This window comes from Pieris brassicae, chromosome 4 (assembly GCF_905147105.1).
Source record: "Pieris brassicae chromosome 4, ilPieBrab1.1, whole genome shotgun sequence".
Lineage (NCBI taxonomy): Eukaryota > Metazoa > Arthropoda > Insecta > Lepidoptera > Pieridae > Pieris > Pieris brassicae.
Window position 1 is genome coordinate 1,391,017 of NC_059668.1, and position 21,580 is coordinate 1,412,596.

General features: G+C 32.7%; 1 protein-coding gene across 1 annotated transcript in view; it reads left to right on the forward strand.

Annotated features, from left to right (window-relative positions):
* LOC123708723 overlaps window positions 1–21,580 on the forward strand; it is a 66,942-nt gene that overhangs the window by 12,808 nt on the left and 32,554 nt on the right. The window contains exons 14-25 of the mRNA XM_045659570.1: window positions 435–560; window positions 887–1,040; window positions 2,313–2,501; window positions 5,694–5,839; window positions 8,008–8,343; window positions 8,774–8,867; window positions 9,380–9,516; window positions 10,708–10,818; window positions 17,208–17,352; window positions 18,060–18,112; window positions 18,687–18,773; window positions 20,709–20,832. Of these exons, the coding sequence (XP_045515526.1) occupies window positions 435–560; window positions 887–1,040; window positions 2,313–2,501; window positions 5,694–5,839; window positions 8,008–8,343; window positions 8,774–8,867; window positions 9,380–9,516; window positions 10,708–10,818; window positions 17,208–17,352; window positions 18,060–18,112; window positions 18,687–18,773; window positions 20,709–20,832 (1,702 nt within the window). The remainder of the gene's footprint in view (window positions 1–434; window positions 561–886; window positions 1,041–2,312; window positions 2,502–5,693; window positions 5,840–8,007; window positions 8,344–8,773; window positions 8,868–9,379; window positions 9,517–10,707; window positions 10,819–17,207; window positions 17,353–18,059; window positions 18,113–18,686; window positions 18,774–20,708; window positions 20,833–21,580) is intronic.

Below are 21,580 nucleotides of genomic sequence, written 5' to 3' on the forward strand. Positions count from 1 at the left end.
TTTCAGCTTCCTGAAAACTAGGGTAACATTATGGAAATTACAATTAACTAATATGTGATTGACCCTCTCCTGAAACGGTCAGAAATCATATTACAGCCTTCTGAAAAGTGGAAACTAGTGGAAAAATCTAGAAACATTGCAGTCGACCCGTCTTTGTAACAATTATTTATACATAATTTATGAAAATATATAACATTTGTGTTTCGATATCCTTCGTCAATACATAAACTACCACAAGTGTCAACAATAACAAAATACACGTTAATCCATAAAGAATAGATTTCATTTCATTAAGAAAACAATAAAAAAGATTCTTTACAATCTGTAACACTGGTTAGGAAGGTCTATTGTAAGAATAAATGCTAGTTCAGTTTACGAAGTTCTGTTATAATGTAAAATCTAAAATAAGTTAAATATATTTATTAACTTTATAGATTTGCACAAATCATAACAGTGATCTTAAACTGGCGACCGAATATCGTTCAACGCGCTTTTGGGCGTGGCGGACAAAATGGCGCCGATCTCTTACAGAATCTCGTTATACAACAACTTCAAGATAAGTGAGTAGAAAATACTTTAAGTTTTTTTTATATAATATATATTTAATATAAATTTTCTTTGTATAGAGGAGTGTTGGCTTATAGGATTCAACGTGCGACTGTAATCCCTGAGGTCGAAGGTTCACAACCTTTTTATGTGTTTTTAACATTCGCTCGTACGGTAATGGAAAACATCGTGAGGAAACCGGCTTACCTTAGACCTAAATAGTCGACGGTGCGGGTCAGGCACATTTTGAGAAATCGTCATTAAACAGATGCAGAAATTTGAGGCCCAGACCTAAAACTGGTTGTAGCGCCTCGGATTGTTTAATCTGGAAATTGTATAGGTCACTGGAAGCCCGTAGTGCGATGCTAACAGCATGGCTGCACATGCTATGGACGCCAGCACAAGTTGGTGCAAGTCGTGGTATATTGGATTCTGCCGTACGCTTTACGCAGGACTGGAGGACACTGGATAATCACGTTTCTATGATATTACAGGTTGGTTTTGATAGTTGTTAACTGGATAGTTTTATTTTTACCATTAGCCTTCTCTAAAGCTTGTGATAAATTACATAAGTGTATGTTTGTCCGACAATTATACTGTATCTATATAGATATAGTACTTTTGCTCCCATTAGCGTCTTGCTTAAATTGTCTTTATTTATTTTTTTTGTACTTAATTACCAAGGCCACAATCGAAGCTTTAAAAAGACCCAAATGTTTTTTAAAAATTTATTTAAAAATAAAAGTTACGCCTAAACAATCCGTTGTTAGGAAATTGAATAGACATTAAATATCAAAAGAATGAGGCTTCAGGAGGCAACAAATGCTGACACCAGTGTGAGGGTGATATGTCTTATAAGTTACGAAATGCAGATTCCATGGTATAGGGCTACGTAACAAACTTTTTAACATTTGTTTTTCTCAATTGTGAAACAATTTAAGAATCTAATAATAACTTTTTGTAGTGAAACTTCTTTATTGGCGTTGGAAAAAAAAGTTACCGTCACATTATTCGGTTACGAGTCACATTTCTCCGTTACGCGGCATCTTTTATTGTCCCTATCATGGTTAATTCGAAGAGATTCGAAGCCATTAATAACAAAAATTTTTAATAACGATAACAATAATAGTAATAAATCTATTACAATTAATGAAATTCTGTAATAATCTACTTAGATAAGATTACTTAGTAGTAATAAGGTAAAATAAAATAATTGTATTATTTGTATTCATGTCTATGATAATAAAAGCCTTTTGGTAAACTTTATCTAATTTAACTTTATTTAAGCAATTTCTGTAAAGTTGCATATAGTAGATCATTTTTCGAAAAATAAGGTCATAAAAAAGTTTCACTTCTTACGTGTGTACACTATACACATTTTTTATTTTCTATCCTGTATTAGGTGCGACTGTTGTATATTTTTTTAAATAAATAAAAAATGAAGAAACAAAAACACTTTTTGAACGGATTAAAGCTATGTATTATTATTAAAAACTTTCAGCGTGCATGATCACGGTGACAAGCACGCGAAACGTCGGAAAAAAATTAAAATTAAGAATAATATATACATAGCTTTAATCCGTTCAAATAGTGTTTTTCTTTATGTGTAAAAGCTATTTTGACAAAAGACAATACTAAATAACAAATGGCCAGTTTAAATAAAGCTTTTTTGAGGTAATAAACGACATAATTCACATTATTATCATTTCTTTAAAACTAAAGGTAAAACAAAGTATTATATTTATATATTTTTTCAAATAATATAGGCTGAATACAGCAAGCAGTTCGTAGATGACGCACTACGTCACTCGTCAACCGCACCACTTTTGTGCGAGAGCGTACTTCGACGAGCTCATGGTAGTGAGCTGCAATCAGGATTGTATGTTCGTTTGCTGGATGTACTGGCGTTGCAGAGGGACGAAAGGCAGAGGATACATGTCGATAATGCCATTAAGGTAACACTTAAGTTGACTTCTTGCAGATTTTTTTAATTGCCTTCAACACAATTGGTTACCATATTATGCCGACTTTAAACGACTTATAAAAATGATTACACCTGTTGCTTATATACGAAAATGATTATATGTATATAAGAGTGCGAATTTACATGAATTACAATCTAGCCTATACAATAATTATGGCTAATAAGTAATATTATGTTGACTTAATTTTCTACAATACTGTTACGAGCTAGGGGATCGGATAGAAAATGCCGTGGATTTATTCAAGGGTTTGTTTCTTGGTAAATCAATGAGGAATTTATGGGCACAAAATTAATTGCAGAAATGCACTTATAACACACAAAAACACAGTCACTAAATACTTCACTTATGCACACTTCACACAGTACTTTATCACTTATATTCACTTTATTCGCACTTTATCGCTTCGGTGTTTCTCTCGTGTAATCGCATTCAAAACTAAAGGCGACTAGTCGCGTTTTGTCTCGCTTATATATCCCTGGGAATAGTTCTAAACAATATTCGAGAACTTTCTAGGCGGGCTTGCTACTGAGTAGCGATTGCACAATTCTAGAACGTCCGCACTCTTTGTCTCTTTCGCACGTTGCTCCGTCCTTGTCGTACGGCGTTCTAGAGTGCTCAGTCTAGTTTCGAGAAAGTTCTGATCTTCTCTCTCTCTCTCTCGTATCATTTCGTCCTTGTCTCACACCTAGAAAGTTTGGTCTAGAATATTCCTTCATCAAAGGGGTATACCTAGGCCTGAAAACGCCTGAAAACGGGTCCCCTGAAAACTGCACCACTCTACTACACATGTTCTAAAACCGACTGAAAAAAGGTTTCAGCTTCCTGAAAACTAGGGTAACATTATGGAAATTATAATTTTCTAATATGTGATTGACCCTCTCCTGAAACGGTCAAAAATCATATTACAGCCTGCTGAAAAGTTCTCTAACTAGTGGAAAAATCTAGAAACATTGCAGTCGACCCGTCTTCGTAACAATACTAATGAATTAAACTAAGGTTATGTTCATTAACAGTCTTACTGTTCTGTAATGTTTTGACACTATGTTCGTGATACCGCACTTGAACTAGGTTTATTAACTCAAAGGTTTTAGTTCTCTTTAGGCGTCTTGTTCCTTTCGTGTCAAGAAGTTGGATTGCAGCATCCACATGGCTATGTAGCCTGTTTAAGTGAGCTAAGGCAAACCGTTTCGCCGTATTTAGGAATAAAGAAGTAATTTGTTATGTATTGACAGGTCCTTCCTATGGTTATATAGTCTTTATATCTGTTAGCTAACTTAAAAAAAAATCGAACCCATTCAACTTCGAATTCCTTCAAGAAACGTACCAGTTCTTAAAAGGAAAGCCATCGCAGCTTTCTGTCAGTGTTCTTGGGCATCGGTATCACCATTACATAAATATATATAATAGGGGGCTTTCAAGTTCAAAAGTCAACACTAGAAGTGGCATTTATTTTTTATAACACATTGTTTTGCTTTTTTTGTTTACAGTGTGTAATTTTTCCAGTGTGGCCTGTTCAGTGTTTATATTTTAATTAATTTGCTTTGTCCCATTAGTTTTGTGTTAATGACTATATGTTTCATGTATTTATGCCCTTCTTGCTTATCTTATCGAAAAAAAAGTTCTCACATTGGTTGCATGGAAGTGATCGCTCGAGAGCGATAAGGCGCCAGATGCCTTGTCATTTAATTAGGTCAATTGTATTATATTTCTGCAACGAAGTGTGAATAAATTAATAAAATAAATACATGTTTTGTTATCTTAATATTGTTACGAAGACGGGTCAACTGCAATGTTTCTAGATTGTTCCACTAGTTAGAGAACTTTTTAGCAGGCTGTAATATGATTTCTGACCGTTTCAGGAGAGGGTCAATCACATATTAGAAAATTGTAATTTCCATAATGTTACCCTAGTTTTCAGGAAGCTGAAACCTTTTTTCAGTCGGTTTCAGAACATGTGTAGTAGAGTGGTGCAGTTTTCAGGCGGTTTCAGGCCTAGGTATACCCCTTTGATGAAGGAATATTCTAGACCGAACTTTCTAGGTGTGAGACAAGGACGAAATGATACGAGAGAGAGAGAGAAGATCGGAACTTTCTCGAAACTAGACTGGGCACTCTAGAACGCCGTACGACAAGGACGGAGCAACGTGCGAAATAGACAAAGAGTGCGGACGTTCTAGAATTGTGCAATCGCTACTCAGTAGCAAGCCCGCCTAGAAAGTTCTCGAATATTGTTTAGAATTATTCCCAGGGATATATAAGCGAGCCGAAACGCGACTAGTCACCTTTAGTTTGGAATGCGATAACACGAGAGGAACACCGAAGCGATAAAGTGCGAATAAAGTGAATATAAGTGATAAAGTACAGTGTGAAGTGTGCATAAGTGAAGTAATTAGTGACTGTGTTTGTGTGTGTTATTAGTGCATCTCCGAATAAAACTGTGCCCATAAATTCCTCATGGATTTATCAAGAAATAAATCCTTGAAGAAATCTACGGCATTTTCTATCCGATCCCCTAGCTCGTAACAATATATATAAATCTCCTGTCACGATGTTTGTCCGCGATGGAGTCCTAAACTACTTAACCGATTTTAAATTAAATTGGCACACCGTGAGCAGTCTGGTCCAACTTAAGAGATAGGATAGCTTAGATCTTTAATTATAGTCGCAATTTTATTTTATTGCAAATTATTTGTCTATAATTAATTGACAGTCACAATTATCTGTTAACTCCAAAAGATTCTAACAGATGTCGATACTTTGATTGATTGAGACTGGATTCAGTATGTAATCAATAGATGGCACTGCTATGGTAAGCCGACAAACGTGTCATATAAGCTACAATTTAATATCATGATTACCACGTGTTATTGAGGCTAAAGTATAAATTAGATTTATTTTGTAGTAAGCGAAATACCGTGAAATTCAATTATTTCTACTTTTTTAATTTTTGGTTTTAGCAAAGCCAACCAAGTGTTACTTAGACCGAAGTGTAAATCAAATTCAAATTATAGTGACGATAATACAGTGAAATTATTCTTTCGTGTCACGGTATTAAGGCTATCTAAAACCACATTAAGGAGAAACGAAGTTCGCGGGGGCAGCTAGTCATATAATATATTAAACTTTTTTAGAGTAATAAACAACTTTAACAATTGTTTTCAGAAAGTGGGCGGCACAATGTCTTCTGAAGATCTGGTCATACATCGCACGGCTAATACTGTTCTATGTGTCCCATTCTCTCATCCGGCCCATCTGACTCTATGGAGACTCTTCCTCCATCTTTATCTCCAAAGACCACCGTCCAGTCCGTAAGTTGTTTATCGAAGATGTTACGAAATGTTGCGGCGTTATAATTGTTGGCGTCAGTGACAATTGACAATTTTGACTTTGACACACGACCCGGATATTTTTTTTTATTAGTCATGGTAGGTGGTGTTAGGTTAGATTTTGGCTATCGCATGCGCACTCACATTATACCATATCGTATTTACTCATTCCAATAATTAAGAATCAAGTCCTTGGAGTATGATACACCACCGTTGATGGTAAGTGGTTGTCTTACTCTTATCGATTTTTGGATTCCTTCTTTTATTATACTGAAACGCGACAGCCGAACCACTACATATTGTTTTACCGAGGATCCTGTATACATCTTCTGGATACCCAGGCCCACACATAATAAATAAATTTGTACATAGTAAAGTTCTATATACTTAGTCCGTACAAGAGTACATACATGTATATTAAAAAAAAACCAAAAGTAAAATCATTTATAGGTAACACAATGTACAATTATGAACGTCAAAAACAGAAATGTATATAAAATGCTTCTAATTTTTCATTTACTGCCAGTTCTCAAATCAAGGGCGTAGAACGGAAGAGAAGAACTGGCAATACACTCTTCGTGTCTCTTTTTTTAATATTTATTGTATTATGTTAGCATACATTTAAATAAATAGCCTATGTTCTGTCACGTAAAACTATACAGATTTTTTAAAATATATTTAAAACCAATATTTCCATAGTTTGGATATTTTGTATAGTGCTAATAATTTTTATTTTTCTTACAAAATTTTTGCTTAGGCAACACAAAGAAACAGTTATTTATAATAGAAAGAAATGCTTGTTTGTGTGAGACTGATGCCTGTTGAAGGGAAGAGTACATGTTAGGTACATCATCAGGCCCCCACCACATGGGATCGCCATAAGTTTTTTTTTTGTAAGCAATGTGTTTTAGATTAGGTTTTAGATGCCTTAAGTAATGTTCTGACTTAATAAGACGAAGATGAATTCTAACAAGAAGACGAGACAATTAAACGTGACAAACCAACATTTACGTGGATTGAAAAACTGTTGAGCGATTGACAACAGCAGAATTATTGTTTTATAACAGCTGCTGCTGGTGTTGTGTTGGGCGTGGCCATTTCCCACGATGTCGATCGTCGATGACCAATCCCTCTCCGAGCGGCTCGATCCTTTGGCGTTGCGTAGAGATGTGGGGTCACTCTGCATCTTCTACCGCATTTACCATGGAGAGTGTTCAGAGGAGTTGTTCGGATTAATACCTGCAGCTGAGTTTCAGCATCGGACGTCGAGGCAAAATACAAAATTCCACCCGTATCACCTCGACGTCCGACGTTCCACGACTGAGCGTTTTTCAAGGCAATTTTTGCCGCGCACCACCGCTATGTGGAACCAGCTGCCCACTGAAGTATTTCCGAACCAATTCGACTTAGGGTCCTTCAAGAAAAGAGCGTACAAATTCTTAAAAGGCCGGCAACGCACTCGCGAGCCCTCTGGCATTGAGAGTGTCCATGGGCGGCGGTATCACTTAACATCAGGTGAGCCTCCTGCCCGTTTGCCCCCTATTTTATAAAAAAAAAAAAAAAAAAACGATTTTAATTTTTGAATGCGAATGCTTTGAAGCATTGGTATCACGTTCTGGTTTGCGGTCATTTGAAAGGAAAGCCAGAATAGCCTCCAAGAAGCCTGGTTTGAAAGCTTGGCTGCAAATTCGGTTGTAGCACCCACCTCTGGATATGAGTTTTCCAGTATCAGCTCTTTCCAGTTGACGGTATTCAACGACGAGCGATTCGAATCAACAGTCACTTTCCGAGCGGCTTGATCCTTTGGCGTTGCGTAGATATGTAGGGTCTTTCAGCATCTTCTACCGCATTTACCATGGGGTGTTCTGAGGATTTGTTTGGATTAGCACCTATAGTCGAGTTAGGGTCCTTCAAGAAAAAAGCGTAAAGATTCTTAAGCACTTTCGAGCTTTCTGGAGTTAAGAGTGTCCATCGGCGACGATATCTCTTAACATCTGATGAGCCTTCAGCCCGTTTGACTCTCCTATATAAAAAAAAAACTTGGCGTTATATTCATTTTCGGGTTATTTAAGACAATTTGCAATTTAATAGCTACAAAAACTGTAATTTAATTTTTGTTTCTTTATCTATTAGTATACCTTTCCTTTCAGGCACGAAACGTCACCGCCAGTTGGTCCGCTATTCTTCAGTGGTCTAGTCAAGACACGTACATTGGCCCAGTTAAAGAAACGCCTCCAAGAAACGATTACGTATCACCAACAGACAGCTGAATCGAATCATTACCCAGCAATTGAATCTTCCGAAGAATCGAATACGACGTTCGATAAAAGTCCAACCTCAAGTAATATATTCCCGGAGTTGTCGATTGGCGATGTATTTGAAGAGTCGAGTGATGAATCGAATTCCGATGTAGAAATAGAAGAGAACGTTGAAGTCAGGAGTGGAGGAGACAATATGTTGGTGACATATCATAACGGAGCTGAGAGGTGGGTTACATTGACCATTGAGTTACAGTGGCTCTAAGACTGCCGTAGTAAATTTGGTTCTATTTAGAATTGTTAAACGAAACAGGACTTCAAACAACGACACTCAAACTGTAAGTTATACATTTAAGGCCGGAAACACTTGTGAGCCTTCCGGCAATGTATCCCTAGAACAGTTGTTTTTTTTGCTTTGTTTAAAGATATTGTGTTGAATTTATAAGCTTCATCCATAAGGTGTAAATTTCTCGGGCTTTTTTATTTTTTTGCCTTAATTTTTTTATAGAACTTTGGATTTTTTATTTAGGGGAGAAGTTAAAGGCCGTTTCTTTGTCTTGTATCGGCAATGAGTAGAATTTTTATAAATTACCAGTATATGCTATCAAGGTATCAAGTGGCTGGAATATACAATATAACAATGATTTTTAATATATAGAATGCTTCGTGAATACGTCCGATGGTTAGAGGAAGGCGATACGGTGCGGGCGTACCCTCACAACGCTGACATCGCCAGATTTATTCCAGAACAGGTAATTCTAGAAATATGCCTAAATACAAAAATAAATATTTTGCCTTTATCACTATGCAACATTGAGAGACAATAACAATTTGTTACTTTTGTACAATAAATGAAATTGCCTAAACGAATCTATGTGTGGTGACACATATTGTCCTCCGCCTTCCTATATCTTAAAGAACTTAGGATAGGTTTTAGGAATAAATCACTAAGAAATTCTTAACGTAACACATTTTCGAATTGTTCTTAAGAATGAAATAGCCCCTCTGTAATCCCTCACGTTGGGAAACACTGTTTCATTTGCCTCATAACTTTACTTACTTAACGATACGTTAAGCCTATGTCCCTAAGGTGGGGCAGTAGAGTACAGCAGTCTTATTGGTTTATTTTTTGTTTTGTTATGTTAAGCCGTCTTTCTGATTTTTAAAACTATTACATTTTTATTTATTATTTTTAAATAATGTACACTGTGTTATCGTTTATAAGACTTTTTGATTGACCTTGATTTTTAAAAATTGTTTTAAGGCATTGTCAGCGGCATGGGAACTCTCCCATCCATATAATCATCCTTCTCCCTCTGTACGTGAATTGCCCGTAACACTAACGTACTACGAACAAGCGTTGCGTGCTGTACGTAATATAAATGAACGCACGCATCAAAGGTATGAAAGCTTTAAATTATTATTTATTATTATTAAATTATTATTATTATTACGTTATTAAATATATACTGTTGACAACACATCGCAAACAATTGCAATTGCATTGTCTTTAGTTTTCAAAAATATTTATAGTAAAATAATAAAAATCTCCAATATTAATTTATTTCGTAATCCTAAATTATATATAACAAGAAACAGGTGTATTAAAGATATAGCCAAAGATGTAATACATAATATGTATATACAAAAACATTCAAATATTTATGAAAGGAAAAAATATTAAATCATTTGACTACTAATACCTAATTCGGCTGTGTTGTGTGATGGTGTGAAAGTCAGGTTGATAATATTAAATAAAATTATACAAGTAGATAGGACATCACAAATTTTACACAATTACACAAAAATCATTGACAAACTTAAACCTCATTAAGAGCATGATAAACAAAGTTACAGATACCGGCAAACATCTTGAACAAATGTCCATGCCTATACATAAGCGATTTTTAGGCGGGAGAGTGACGACGTGTCGATCACGTGATTGGTAAATCAGTTGACGTTTGTGTTCGATGCGCAAACTTTCCCCCACTCCCTTGATTAATGCTCAAGAAGTTTGCCGGTATCTGTACGTTAAGTCAAAAAAAGTTAAATTTCAGTAAAGTAGAAAACGTTAGTATGAGTATTAAAGTTAAATATTTTATACCAATAAACTAGATGAATAAAAGAAAACATTTTTTTAACCGGATTAAAGCTATTTGTATTATTAAAAAAACCATGACCACGCACGCTGTGAAGCACGCGAAACGTCGGAAAAATTATGTAAAATAATTATAAGTTTAGAATAATACAAATAGCTTTAATACGGTTAAAAAATTGTTTTCCTGCAATGTGTAAAATCTATGTTAACCAAAGACAATACTACTATACTATACTATATATACTATACTGGAGTTTTAGAGTATCTAACATGAAATAGTTCCAACGATCCTCGTACGTTCGCAATAATTCACGCAAGTGGCGACTATTGCAAAGCTATCTAAGGAATCTTTTTTGTACTGCTTCAATGGTATTTATATGCATTTTCAAATGCGGCCTCCAAAAATTTTTATTGTACTCCCATCTTACGTACCTGACTCTCTTTCGTTTCTCACTTCGTGGGTACCACTCGTTTACGATTCGTTTCCATTTCAGAAAGAAGAAACGCGTCATTGAATCACTAGTGGAAAATGTTAACTTTAACGACATTCGAGTCGTATTGAAGTTTGTTGAAGAACATTTGGTGGAAGTGGAAAAGTTTTCTCGGTAAGTTTTTTTTTTTTTTTTAATATAGTGTAACGTAAGAAAGACACTTTTTGTACGGATTAAAGCTATGTATTATTATTAAAACTTATAATTATTTACATATTTCTAAATTTTAATTTTTTTTTACCGACGTTTCGCGTGCTTTCCAGCGTGCCTGGTCACGGTGACTGAAGACAATAGGTGTTAAATGTCAAAAGTATCACAGCTGCAGAGAAAGTTGTTTTATCTGTATTTATTGCCCCGAAGTTGGTATCGACTAAAAGATTTTTTGGTTTGCAAAAATGACTCACGGTGTCCTCTGTTTTCGCGGATTGTTTGTCTTCGGGTTTAATTTGGATATATACTCGATTTTAACAAAAGACAATACTATAGTGTAACGTGTGAATTTTACTTACTCGAAAGACATTTAAGTTGACATATGGAGTTTACCTTAGTTGAAGTCGAGATATTTAAAAAAAAATACTTTACTAGCGGACCCAATAGACGTTGTCCTGCATGATATTTCAAGCGATTAGGATATTGAACAAAGTATGAAAGTACCTACTGCAGCGCCAACTGCCGGACTGATGGATATATACTATCCAGGGCGCCAACCAAACACATACAAAAAAATTCATTCAAATCGGTCCAGCCGTTTAAGAGGACTTCAGTGATACACGTACAGTAAATTATATATATATAGCCTAAACTAATGTTTTTTATTTCAAAGACTTCAGCAAAACCCAAATCTTTTTAGTTTTTACAGTGATAGACAAATTTTATTTTCTCAATAATAATTACTATCTAGGACAATTTTTTTAATCTCGAGATATCTTGTTCAAACTGAGGGAAGGTTTCTCAAACGACATGATTTTTTCAATAATACTATTAGATTTCATTAGTGCTCAACTTCTAATAATGATAGGGTTAAAGCCTTTATTAATCGATAATAATATAGTTTTCAATTGGCGGAATAATTTTTAAAATCGTTTTGGAGTTTCTTCATTACAAATATCTTTTTAGTTTTTACAGTGATAGACAAATTTTATTTTCTCAATAATAATTACTATCTAGGACAATTTTTTTAATCTCGAGATATCTTGTTCAAACTGAGGGAAGGTTTCTCAAACGACATGATTTTTTCAATAATACTATTAGATTTCATTAGTGCTCAACTTCTAATAATGATAGGGTTAAAGCCTTTATTAATCGATAATAATATAGTTTTCAATTGGCGGAATAATTTTTAAAATCGTTTTGGAGTTTCTTCATTACAAATATCTTTTTAGTTTTTACAGTGATAGACAAATTTTATTTTCTCAATAATAATTAATATCTAGGACAATTTTTTTAATCTCGAGATATCTTGTTCAAACTGAGGGAAGGTTTCTCAAACGACATGATTTTTTCAATAATACTATTAGATTTCATTAGTGCTCAACTTCTAATAATGATAGGGTTAAAGCCTTTATTAATCGATAATAATATAGTTTTCAATTGGCGGAATAATTTTTAAAATCGTTTTGGAGTTTCTTCATTACAAATATCTTTTTAGTTTTTACAGTGATAGACAAATTTTATTTTCTCAATAATAATTACTATCTAGGACAATTTTTTTAATCTCGAGATATCTTGTTCAAACTGAGGGAAGGTTTCTCAAACGACATGATTTTTTCAATAATACTATTAGATTTCATTAGTGCTCAACTTCTAATAATGATAGGGTTAAAGCCTTTATTAATCGATAATAATATAGTTTTCAATTGGCGGAATAATTTTTAAAATCGTTTTGGAGTTTCTTCATTACAAATATCTTTTTAGTTTTTACAGTGATAGACAAATTTTATTTTCTCAATAATAATTACTATCTAGGACAATTTTTTTAATCTCGAGATATCTTGTTCAAACTGAGGGAAGGTTTCTCAAACGACATGATTTTTTCAATAATACTATTAGATTTCATTAGTGCTCAACTTCTAATAATGATAGGGTTAAAGCCTTTATTAATCGATAATAATATAGTTTTCAATTGGCGGAATAATTTTTAAAATCGTTTTGGAGTTTCTTCATTACAAATATCTTTTTAGTTTTTACAGTGATAGACAAATTTTATTTTCTCAATAATAATTACTATCTAGGACAATTTTTTTAATCTCGAGATATCTTGTTCAAACTGAGGGAAGGTTTCTCAAACGACATGATTTTTTCAATAATACTATTAGATTTCATTAGTGCTCAACTTCTAATAATGATAGGGTTAAAGCCTTTATTAATCGATAATAATATAGTTTTCAATTGGCGGAATAATTTTTAAAATCGTTTTGGAGTTTCTTCATTACAAATATCTTTTTAGTTTTTACAGTGATAGACAAATTTTATTTTCTCAATAATAATTACTATCTAGGACAATTTTTTTAATCTCGAGATATCTTGTTCAAACTGAGGGAAGGTTTCTCAAACGACATGATTTTTTCAATAATACTATTAGATTTCATTAGTGCTCAACTTCTAATAATGATAGGGTTAAAGCCTTTATTAATCGATAATAATATAGTTTTCAATTGGCGGAATAATTTTTAAAATCGTTTTGGAGTTTCTTCATTACAAATATCTTTTTAGTTTTTACAGTGATAGACAAATTTTATTTTCTCAATAATAATTACTATCTAGGACAATTTTTTTAATCTCGAGATATCTTGTTCAAACTGAGGGAAGGTTTCTCAAACGACATGATTTTTTCAATAATACTATTAGATTTCATTAGTGCTCAACTTCTAATAATGATAGGGTTAAAGCCTTTATTAATCGATAATAATATAGTTTTCAATTGGCGGAATAATTTTTAAAATCGTTTTGGAGTTTCTTCATTACAAATATCTTTTTAGTTTTTACAGTGATAGACAAATTTTATTTTCTCAATAATAATTACTATCTAGGACAATTTTTTTAATCTCGAGATATCTTGTTCAAACTGAGGGAAGGTTTCTCAAACGACATGATTTTTTCAATAATACTATTAGATTTCATTAGTGCTCAACTTCTAATAATGATAGGGTTAAAGCCTTTATTAATCGATAATAATATAGTTTTCAATTGGCGGAATAATTTTTAAAATCGTTTTGGAGTTTCTTCATTACAAATATCTTTTTAGTTTTTACAGTGATAGACAAATTTTATTTTCTCAATAATAATTACTATCTAGGACAATTTTTTTAATCTCGAGATATCTTGTTCAAACTGAGGGAAGGTTTCTCAAACGACATGATTTTTTCAATAATACTATTAGATTTCATTAGTGCTCAACTTCTAATAATGATAGGGTTAAAGCCTTTATTAATCGATAATAATATAGTTTTCAATTGGCGGAATAATTTTTAAAATCGTTTTGGAGTTTCTTCATTACAAATATCTTTTTAGTTTTTACAGTGATAGACAAATTTTATTTTCTCAATAATAATTACTATCTAGGACAATTTTTTTAATCTCGAGATATCTTGTTCAAACTGAGGGAAGGTTTCTCAAACGACATGATTTTTTCAATAATACTATTAGATTTCATTAGTGCTCAACTTCTAATAATGATAGGGTTAAAGCCTTTATTAATCGATAATAATATAGTTTTCAATTGGCGGAATAATTTTTAAAATCGTTTTGGTGTTTCTTCATTACAAATATCTTTTTAGTTTTTACAGTGATAGACAAATTTTATTTTCTCAATAATAATTACTATCTAGGACAATTTTTTTAATCTCGAGATATCTTGTTCAAACTGAGGGAAGGTTTCTCAAACGACATGATTTTTTCAATAATACTATTAGATTTCATTAGTGCTCAACTTCTAATAATGATAGGGTTAAAGCCTTTATTAATCGATAATAATATAGTTTTCAATTGGCGGAATAATTTTTAAAATCGTTTTGGAGTTTCTTCATTACAAATATCTTTTTAGTTTTTACAGTGATAGACAAATTTTATTTTCTCAATAATAATTACTATCTAGGACAATTTTTTTAATCTCGAGATATCTTGTTCAAACTGAGGGAAGGTTTCTCAAACGACATGATTTTTTCAATAATACTATTAGATTTCATTAGTGCTCAACTTCTAATAATGATAGGGTTAAAGCCTTTATTAATCGATAATAATATAGTTTTCAATTGGCGGAATAATTTTTAAAATCGTTTTGGAGTTTCTTCATTACAAATATCTTTTTAGTTTTTACAGTGATAGACAAATTTTATTTTCTCAATAATAATTACTATCTAGGACAATTTTTTTAATCTCGAGATATCTTGTTCAAACTGAGGGAAGGTTTCTCAAACGACATGATTTTTTCAATAATACTATTAGATTTCATTAGTGCTCAACTTCTAATAATGATAGGGTTAAAGCCTTTATTAATCGATAATAATATAGTTTTCAATTGGCGGAATAATTTTTAAAATCGTTTTGGAGTTTCTTCATTACAAATATCTTTTTAGTTTTTACAGTGATAGACAAATTTTATTTTCTCAATAATAATTACTATCTAGGACAATTTTTTTAATCTCGAGATATCTTGTTCAAACTGAGGGAAGGTTTCTCAAACGACATGATTTTTTCAATAATACTATTAGATTTCATTAGTGCTCAACTTCTAATAATGATAGGGTTAAAGCCTTTATTAATCGATAATAATATAGTTTTCAATTGGCGGAATAATTTTTAAAATCGTTTTGGAGTTTCTTCATTACAAATATCTTTTTAGTTTTTACAGTGATAGACAAATTTTATTTTCTCAATAATAATTACTATCTAGGACAATTTTTTTAATCTCGAGATATCTTGTTCAAACTGAGGGAAGGTTTCTCAAACGACATGATTTTTTCAATAATACTATTAGATTTCATTAGTGCTCAACTTCTAATAATGATAGGGTTAAAGCCTTTATTAATCGATAATAATATAGTTTTCAATTGGCGGAATAATTTTTAAAATCGTTTTGGAGTTTCTTCATTACAAATATCTTTTTAGTTTTTACAGTGATAGACAAATTTTATTTTCTCAATAATAATTACTATCTAGGACAATTTTTTTAATCTCGAGATATCTTGTTCAAACTGAGGGAAGGTTTCTCAAACGACATGATTTTTTCAATAATACTATTAGATTTCATTAGTGCTCAACTTCTAATAATGATAGGGTTAAAGCCTTTATTAATCGATAATAATATAGTTTTCAATTGGCGGAATAATTTTTAAAATCGTTTTGGAGTTTCTTCATTACAAATATCTTTTTAGTTTTTACAGTGATAGACAAATTTTATTTTCTCAATAATAATTACTATCTAGGACAATTTTTTTAATCTCGAGATATCTTGTTCAAACTGAGGGAAGGTTTCTCAAACGACATGATTTTTTCAATAATACTATTAGATTTCATTAGTGCTCAACTTCTAATAATGATAGGGTTAAAGCCTTTATTAATCGATAATAATATAGTTTTCAATTGGCGGAATAATTTTTAAAATCGTTTTGGAGTTTCTTCATTACAAATATCTTTTTAGTTTTTACAGTGATAGACAAATTTTATTTTCTCAATAATAATTACTATCTAGGACAATTTTTTTAATCTCGAGATATCTTGTTCAAACTGAGGGAAGGTTTCTCAAACGACATGATTTTTTCAATAATACTATTAGATTTCATTAGTGCTCAACTTCTAATAATGATAGGGTTAAAGCCTTTATTAATCGATAATAATATAGTTTTCAATTGGCGGAATAATTTTTAAAATCGTTTTGGAGTTTCTTCATTACAAATATCTTTTTAGTTTTTACAGTGATAGACAAATTTTATTTTCTCAATAATAATTACTATCTAGGACAATTTTTTTAATCTCGAGATATCTTGTTCAAACTGAGGGAAGGTTTCTCAAACGACATGATTTTTTCAATAATACTATTAGATTTCATTAGTGCTCAACTTCTAATAATGATAGGGTTAAAGCCTTTATTAATCGATAATAATATAGTTTTCAATTGGCGGAATAATTTTTAAAATCGTTTTGGAGTTTCTTCATTACAAATATCTTTTTAGTTTTTACAGTGATAGACAAATTTTATTTTCTCAATAATAATTACTATCTAGGACAATTTTTTTAATCTCGAGATATCTTGTTCAAACTGAGGGAAGGTTTCTCAAACGACATGATTTTTTCAATAATACTATTAGATTTCATTAGTGCTCAACTTCTAATAATGATAGGGTTAAAGCCTTTATTAATCGATAATAATATAGTTTTCAATTGGCGGAATAATTTTTAAAATCGTTTTGGAGTTTCTTCATTACAAATATAAAATTAAATTCTAAAGTACATACGCTACTTCATGTTATAATATATCGTTTAACAAAACATATTGCTATTTGTAGTGAATGGTCAAGCGAGGTTAGCCGTATATCGCAACTGGATGGGCGATTGTGGGAGTTAGTCGGCAAGCTGCGCATACGCAGACCATTGCCGCCTGTTAAGAAAAGCTGTCCACAAAATTGTACACCGGTTACTATACGAATTGCGGTAAGTGTGAATTATGTATATTTCAAGTAGTTTTTTAATACAGTGGCGGTGCAACCATTTTTAGGTCGGGGCCTCAGATTTCTGTATCAGTTTCATGATGGACAAGTGAAAGCCTCCTGCCTGACACACGCTCACGATGTTTTCCGTCACAGTTCGAGCGAATATTAAATGCGCACATAGACAGGAAGTCCATTGGTGCACAGCCGGGGATCGAACCTACGACCTCAGGGATGAGAGTCGCACGCTGAAGCCACTAGGTCAACACTGCTCGTACAGTCCACGTGTTCAATAATAAACAAACCGTTAATCCAATATTTATGCTGTTGAATTTATCGTTGTTTCAAGTATCGTTACTCCCCAGTCAGAATTACATATTTCTAAATTTTAGCATTCCTTATATGAGAAATTTTATTGATTATTATTATAGAACAGGGGGCAAACGGACAGGAGGCTCACCTGATGTTAAGTTATACTGCCGCCCATGGACACTCTCAATGCCAGTGGGCGAGTACGTTGCCGGCCTTTCAAGAATTGGTACGCTCTTTTCTTGAAGGACCCTAAGTCGAATTGGGTCCACTGTTAAATATTAGCCTGTGTGCAATGTGGACTCAATGTCCGCCATCCGCCCATTTGGTCCTTCGAGCGGAGTTAACAAAATAGAAAGACAATTTTTTCTCGGAATTGAAGGATTTTATTCGTTGTTAAAGGAAGACGAGTGGTGTATATCAACAGCGGCCGAACGAGAAATACAAGAGAATAGGTAAGAATAATGTTACAAAATATAAAACCAGTGGCGCTACACCTACAGCCTTTTTTAGCTCTGGGCCTCAGATTTTTGTATCTGTTTCATAAGCATTTGTCAATGTTATATGCAAGTAGGTGATCAGCCTCCTGTGCCTGGCACCGTCAACTTTTTGGGTCTAAGACAAGCCAAGGTGGTGTTACCTTTACTATTCGAGCGAATATTAAATGCGCACATAGACAAAAATTCTATTAGTACATAGCCTAGGATCGAAACTACGACCTCGAGGATGAGTCGCACGCTGAAGCCACTAGGCCAAAACTGCTTAAGATTTATGTTACATACGTTAAAGAAATAATAATTCATAAATAAGATAATAAATTCATTGTATACGTCGCCAAATGCCACACTCCATTATTCGTAACGTGGTTCCTTAAAAATACAGCGATAGGGAGAAATCCTCTCTCAGACTAGAAGGTATTCTAAATAGGCCTATTTTTTAAAGGTTACATCTCATTAACGTCAGGTGAAAAAGCCTGTGTTTTGTGTGTTTAAAAAATTAATCGAATAAATATTTAAATAATATTGACAGACGTTCGTCTCGTGCTAACGTGCGTCGCTTGTGCCGTGCACGACCGCACTTTGCACGTACAGCTGCCGCACTCATATCTGCTGCTACGTAAGTGCTCTGTGTTTCGTAATGTGTGTTAGATTTTCCTCTCTTTTATATGGAAAAAAGAGAGTTAACAATGTTGTTAAACTTTTCCAATACCGTCAAAATATATAAGACATTATGCAATCTCTATTATCTATAGTGTATATATGCTCTGTGTAGATTTCGTAATGTGTGTTAGATTTTCCTCTCTTTTATATGGAAAAAAGAGAGTTAACAATGTTGTTAAACTTTTCCAATACCGTCAAAATATATAAGACATTATGCAATCTCTATTATCTATAGTGTATATATGCTCTGTGTAGATTTCGTAATGTGTGTTAGATTTTCCTCTCTTTTATATGGAAAAAAGAGAGTTAACAATGTTGTTAAACTTTTCCAATACCGTCAAAATATATAAGACATTATGCAATCTCTATTATCTATAGTGTATATATGCTCTGTGTAGATTTCGTAATGTGTGTTAGATTTTCCTCTCTTTTATATGGAAAAAAGAGAGTTAACAATGTTGTTAAACTTTTCCAATACCGTCAAAATATATAAGACATTATGCAATCTCTATTATCTATAGTGTATATATGCTCTGTGTAGATTTCGTAATGTGTGTTAGATTTTCCTCTCTTTTATATGGAAAAAAGAGAGTTAACAATGTTGTTAAACTTTTCCAATACCGTCAAAATATATAAGACATTATGCAATCTCTATTATCTATAGTGTATATATGCTCTGTGTAGATTTCGTAATGTGTGTTAGATTTTCCTCTCTTTTATATGGAAAAAAGAGAGTTAACAATGTTGTTAAACTTTTCCAATACCGTCAAAATATATAAGACATTATGCAATCTCTATTATCTATAGTGTAGATATGCTCTGTGTAGATTTCGTAATGTGTGTTAGATTTTCCTCTGTTTTATATGGAAAAAAGAGAGTTAACAATGTTGTTAAACTTTTCCAATACCGTCAAAATATATAAGACATTATGCAATCTCTATTATCTATAGTGTATATATGCTCTGTGTAGATTTCGTAATGTGTGTTAGATTTTCCTCTCTTTTATATGGAAAAAAGAGAGTTAACAATGTTGTTAAACTTTTCCAATACCGTCAAAATATATAAGACATTATGCAATCTCTATTATCTATAGTGTATATATGCTCTGTGTAGATTTCGTAATGTGTGTTAGATTTTCCTCTCTTTTATATGGAAAAAAGAGAGTTAACAATGTTGTTAAACTTTTCCAATACCGTCAAAATATATAAGACATTATGCAATCTCTATTACCTATAGTGTAGATATGCTCTGTGTAGATTTCGTAATGTGTGTTAGATTTTCCTCTCTTTTATATGGAAAAAAGAGATTTAACAATGTTGTTAAACTTTTCCAATACCGTCAAAATATATAAGACATTATGCAATCTCTATTATCTATAGTGTAGATATGCTCTGTGTAGATTTCGTAATGTGTGTTAGATTTTCCTCTCTTTTATATGGAAAAAAGAGAGTTAACAATGTTGTTAAACTTTTCCAATACCGTCAAAATATATAAGACATTATGCAATCTCTATTATCTATAGTGTAGATATGCTCTGTGTAGATTTCGTAATGTGTGTTAGATTTTCCTCTCTTTTATATGGAAAAAAGAGAGTTAACAATGTTGTTAAACTTTTCCAATACCGTCAAAATATATAAGACATTATGCAATCACTATTATCTATAGTTATATAGCTTTAGTTGTTTATTTTGATAATGATTAATATAACAATTTAGAATTCATAATGAATGTATTAATTGTTATACCATAAAGTCAGACACATCTTCGCTATACACACACAAGTGCATTAACTGGTCTGGTGTTTACGCACATTTTTAAAAGAAATAAACGGAAAAAAGATTATAATTATTGTATCATTAATATGTTTTAAGATAAAATTGTATTGCTATAGGCACGTCCGTAATGCCGATACAGCGGTTAGTGTGTGCGAAAGAGTGTGGCGATACACCCCTCTCACTCACACGTGCACGCATGCGCAACAATTGTTGGCTAATGTCGTCACCCTACTTGCTGAGGTAAGAAAAGAACATATTTCAAATTCAAAACAATTTGTTAAACAGTGAAACGTTTAGCTTTTATGTATGTATTTTATGTATATATTGTTATGTGTGATAATTGTGTAAAGAAAAATTTATAGTCATGTAGTCTTCCTATTTTGAGCTCTATTGAAGTATCCATAAACGAAATCATTATATTTGATATGATATTCAATATATTATGAGATATAATGACAGATTGCCCATGGCCTTCAGAAATGTAACTCGTGAGAAAATATCGAAGAGCCAGTTCTCGAGAGGACTTTCTTCAAACAATTGCCAGTTTAGTATTTAGATTACAAAATTTAAAAATTGTTACACTATTAGAAACATGACAGGACTGACAGCTGGCCTACTGTTAACTTAATATGTTGCTACGTTTGGGGGGGGAGAGGGGAAGTAAGGCAAGTCAAGTGCTCTTCGAGATCTTTGTACCCCTTGGTACTGGTGATAATGAAGGCCAAAGTTTTTTGCCAAGGGCCAATACTAGTCTGTTGCACAGATCCCCTTTAACAAAGACGTTGCGGCAACTGAATGCTGTCTCCAATACTGTTGACATTTTTATAAGTTACCAAAGCGATCTCACTGTAGCGATATTGTGTATCGATATTATCGTATTGGCTTAATAGGTACTGTAAGGATAGTGTATTTATTAACACCTCGTTGCTAGTATACAGAAACACAGTTTCTTTAAGTAACTAGGAGGCAAACGGGCACGAGGCTCACC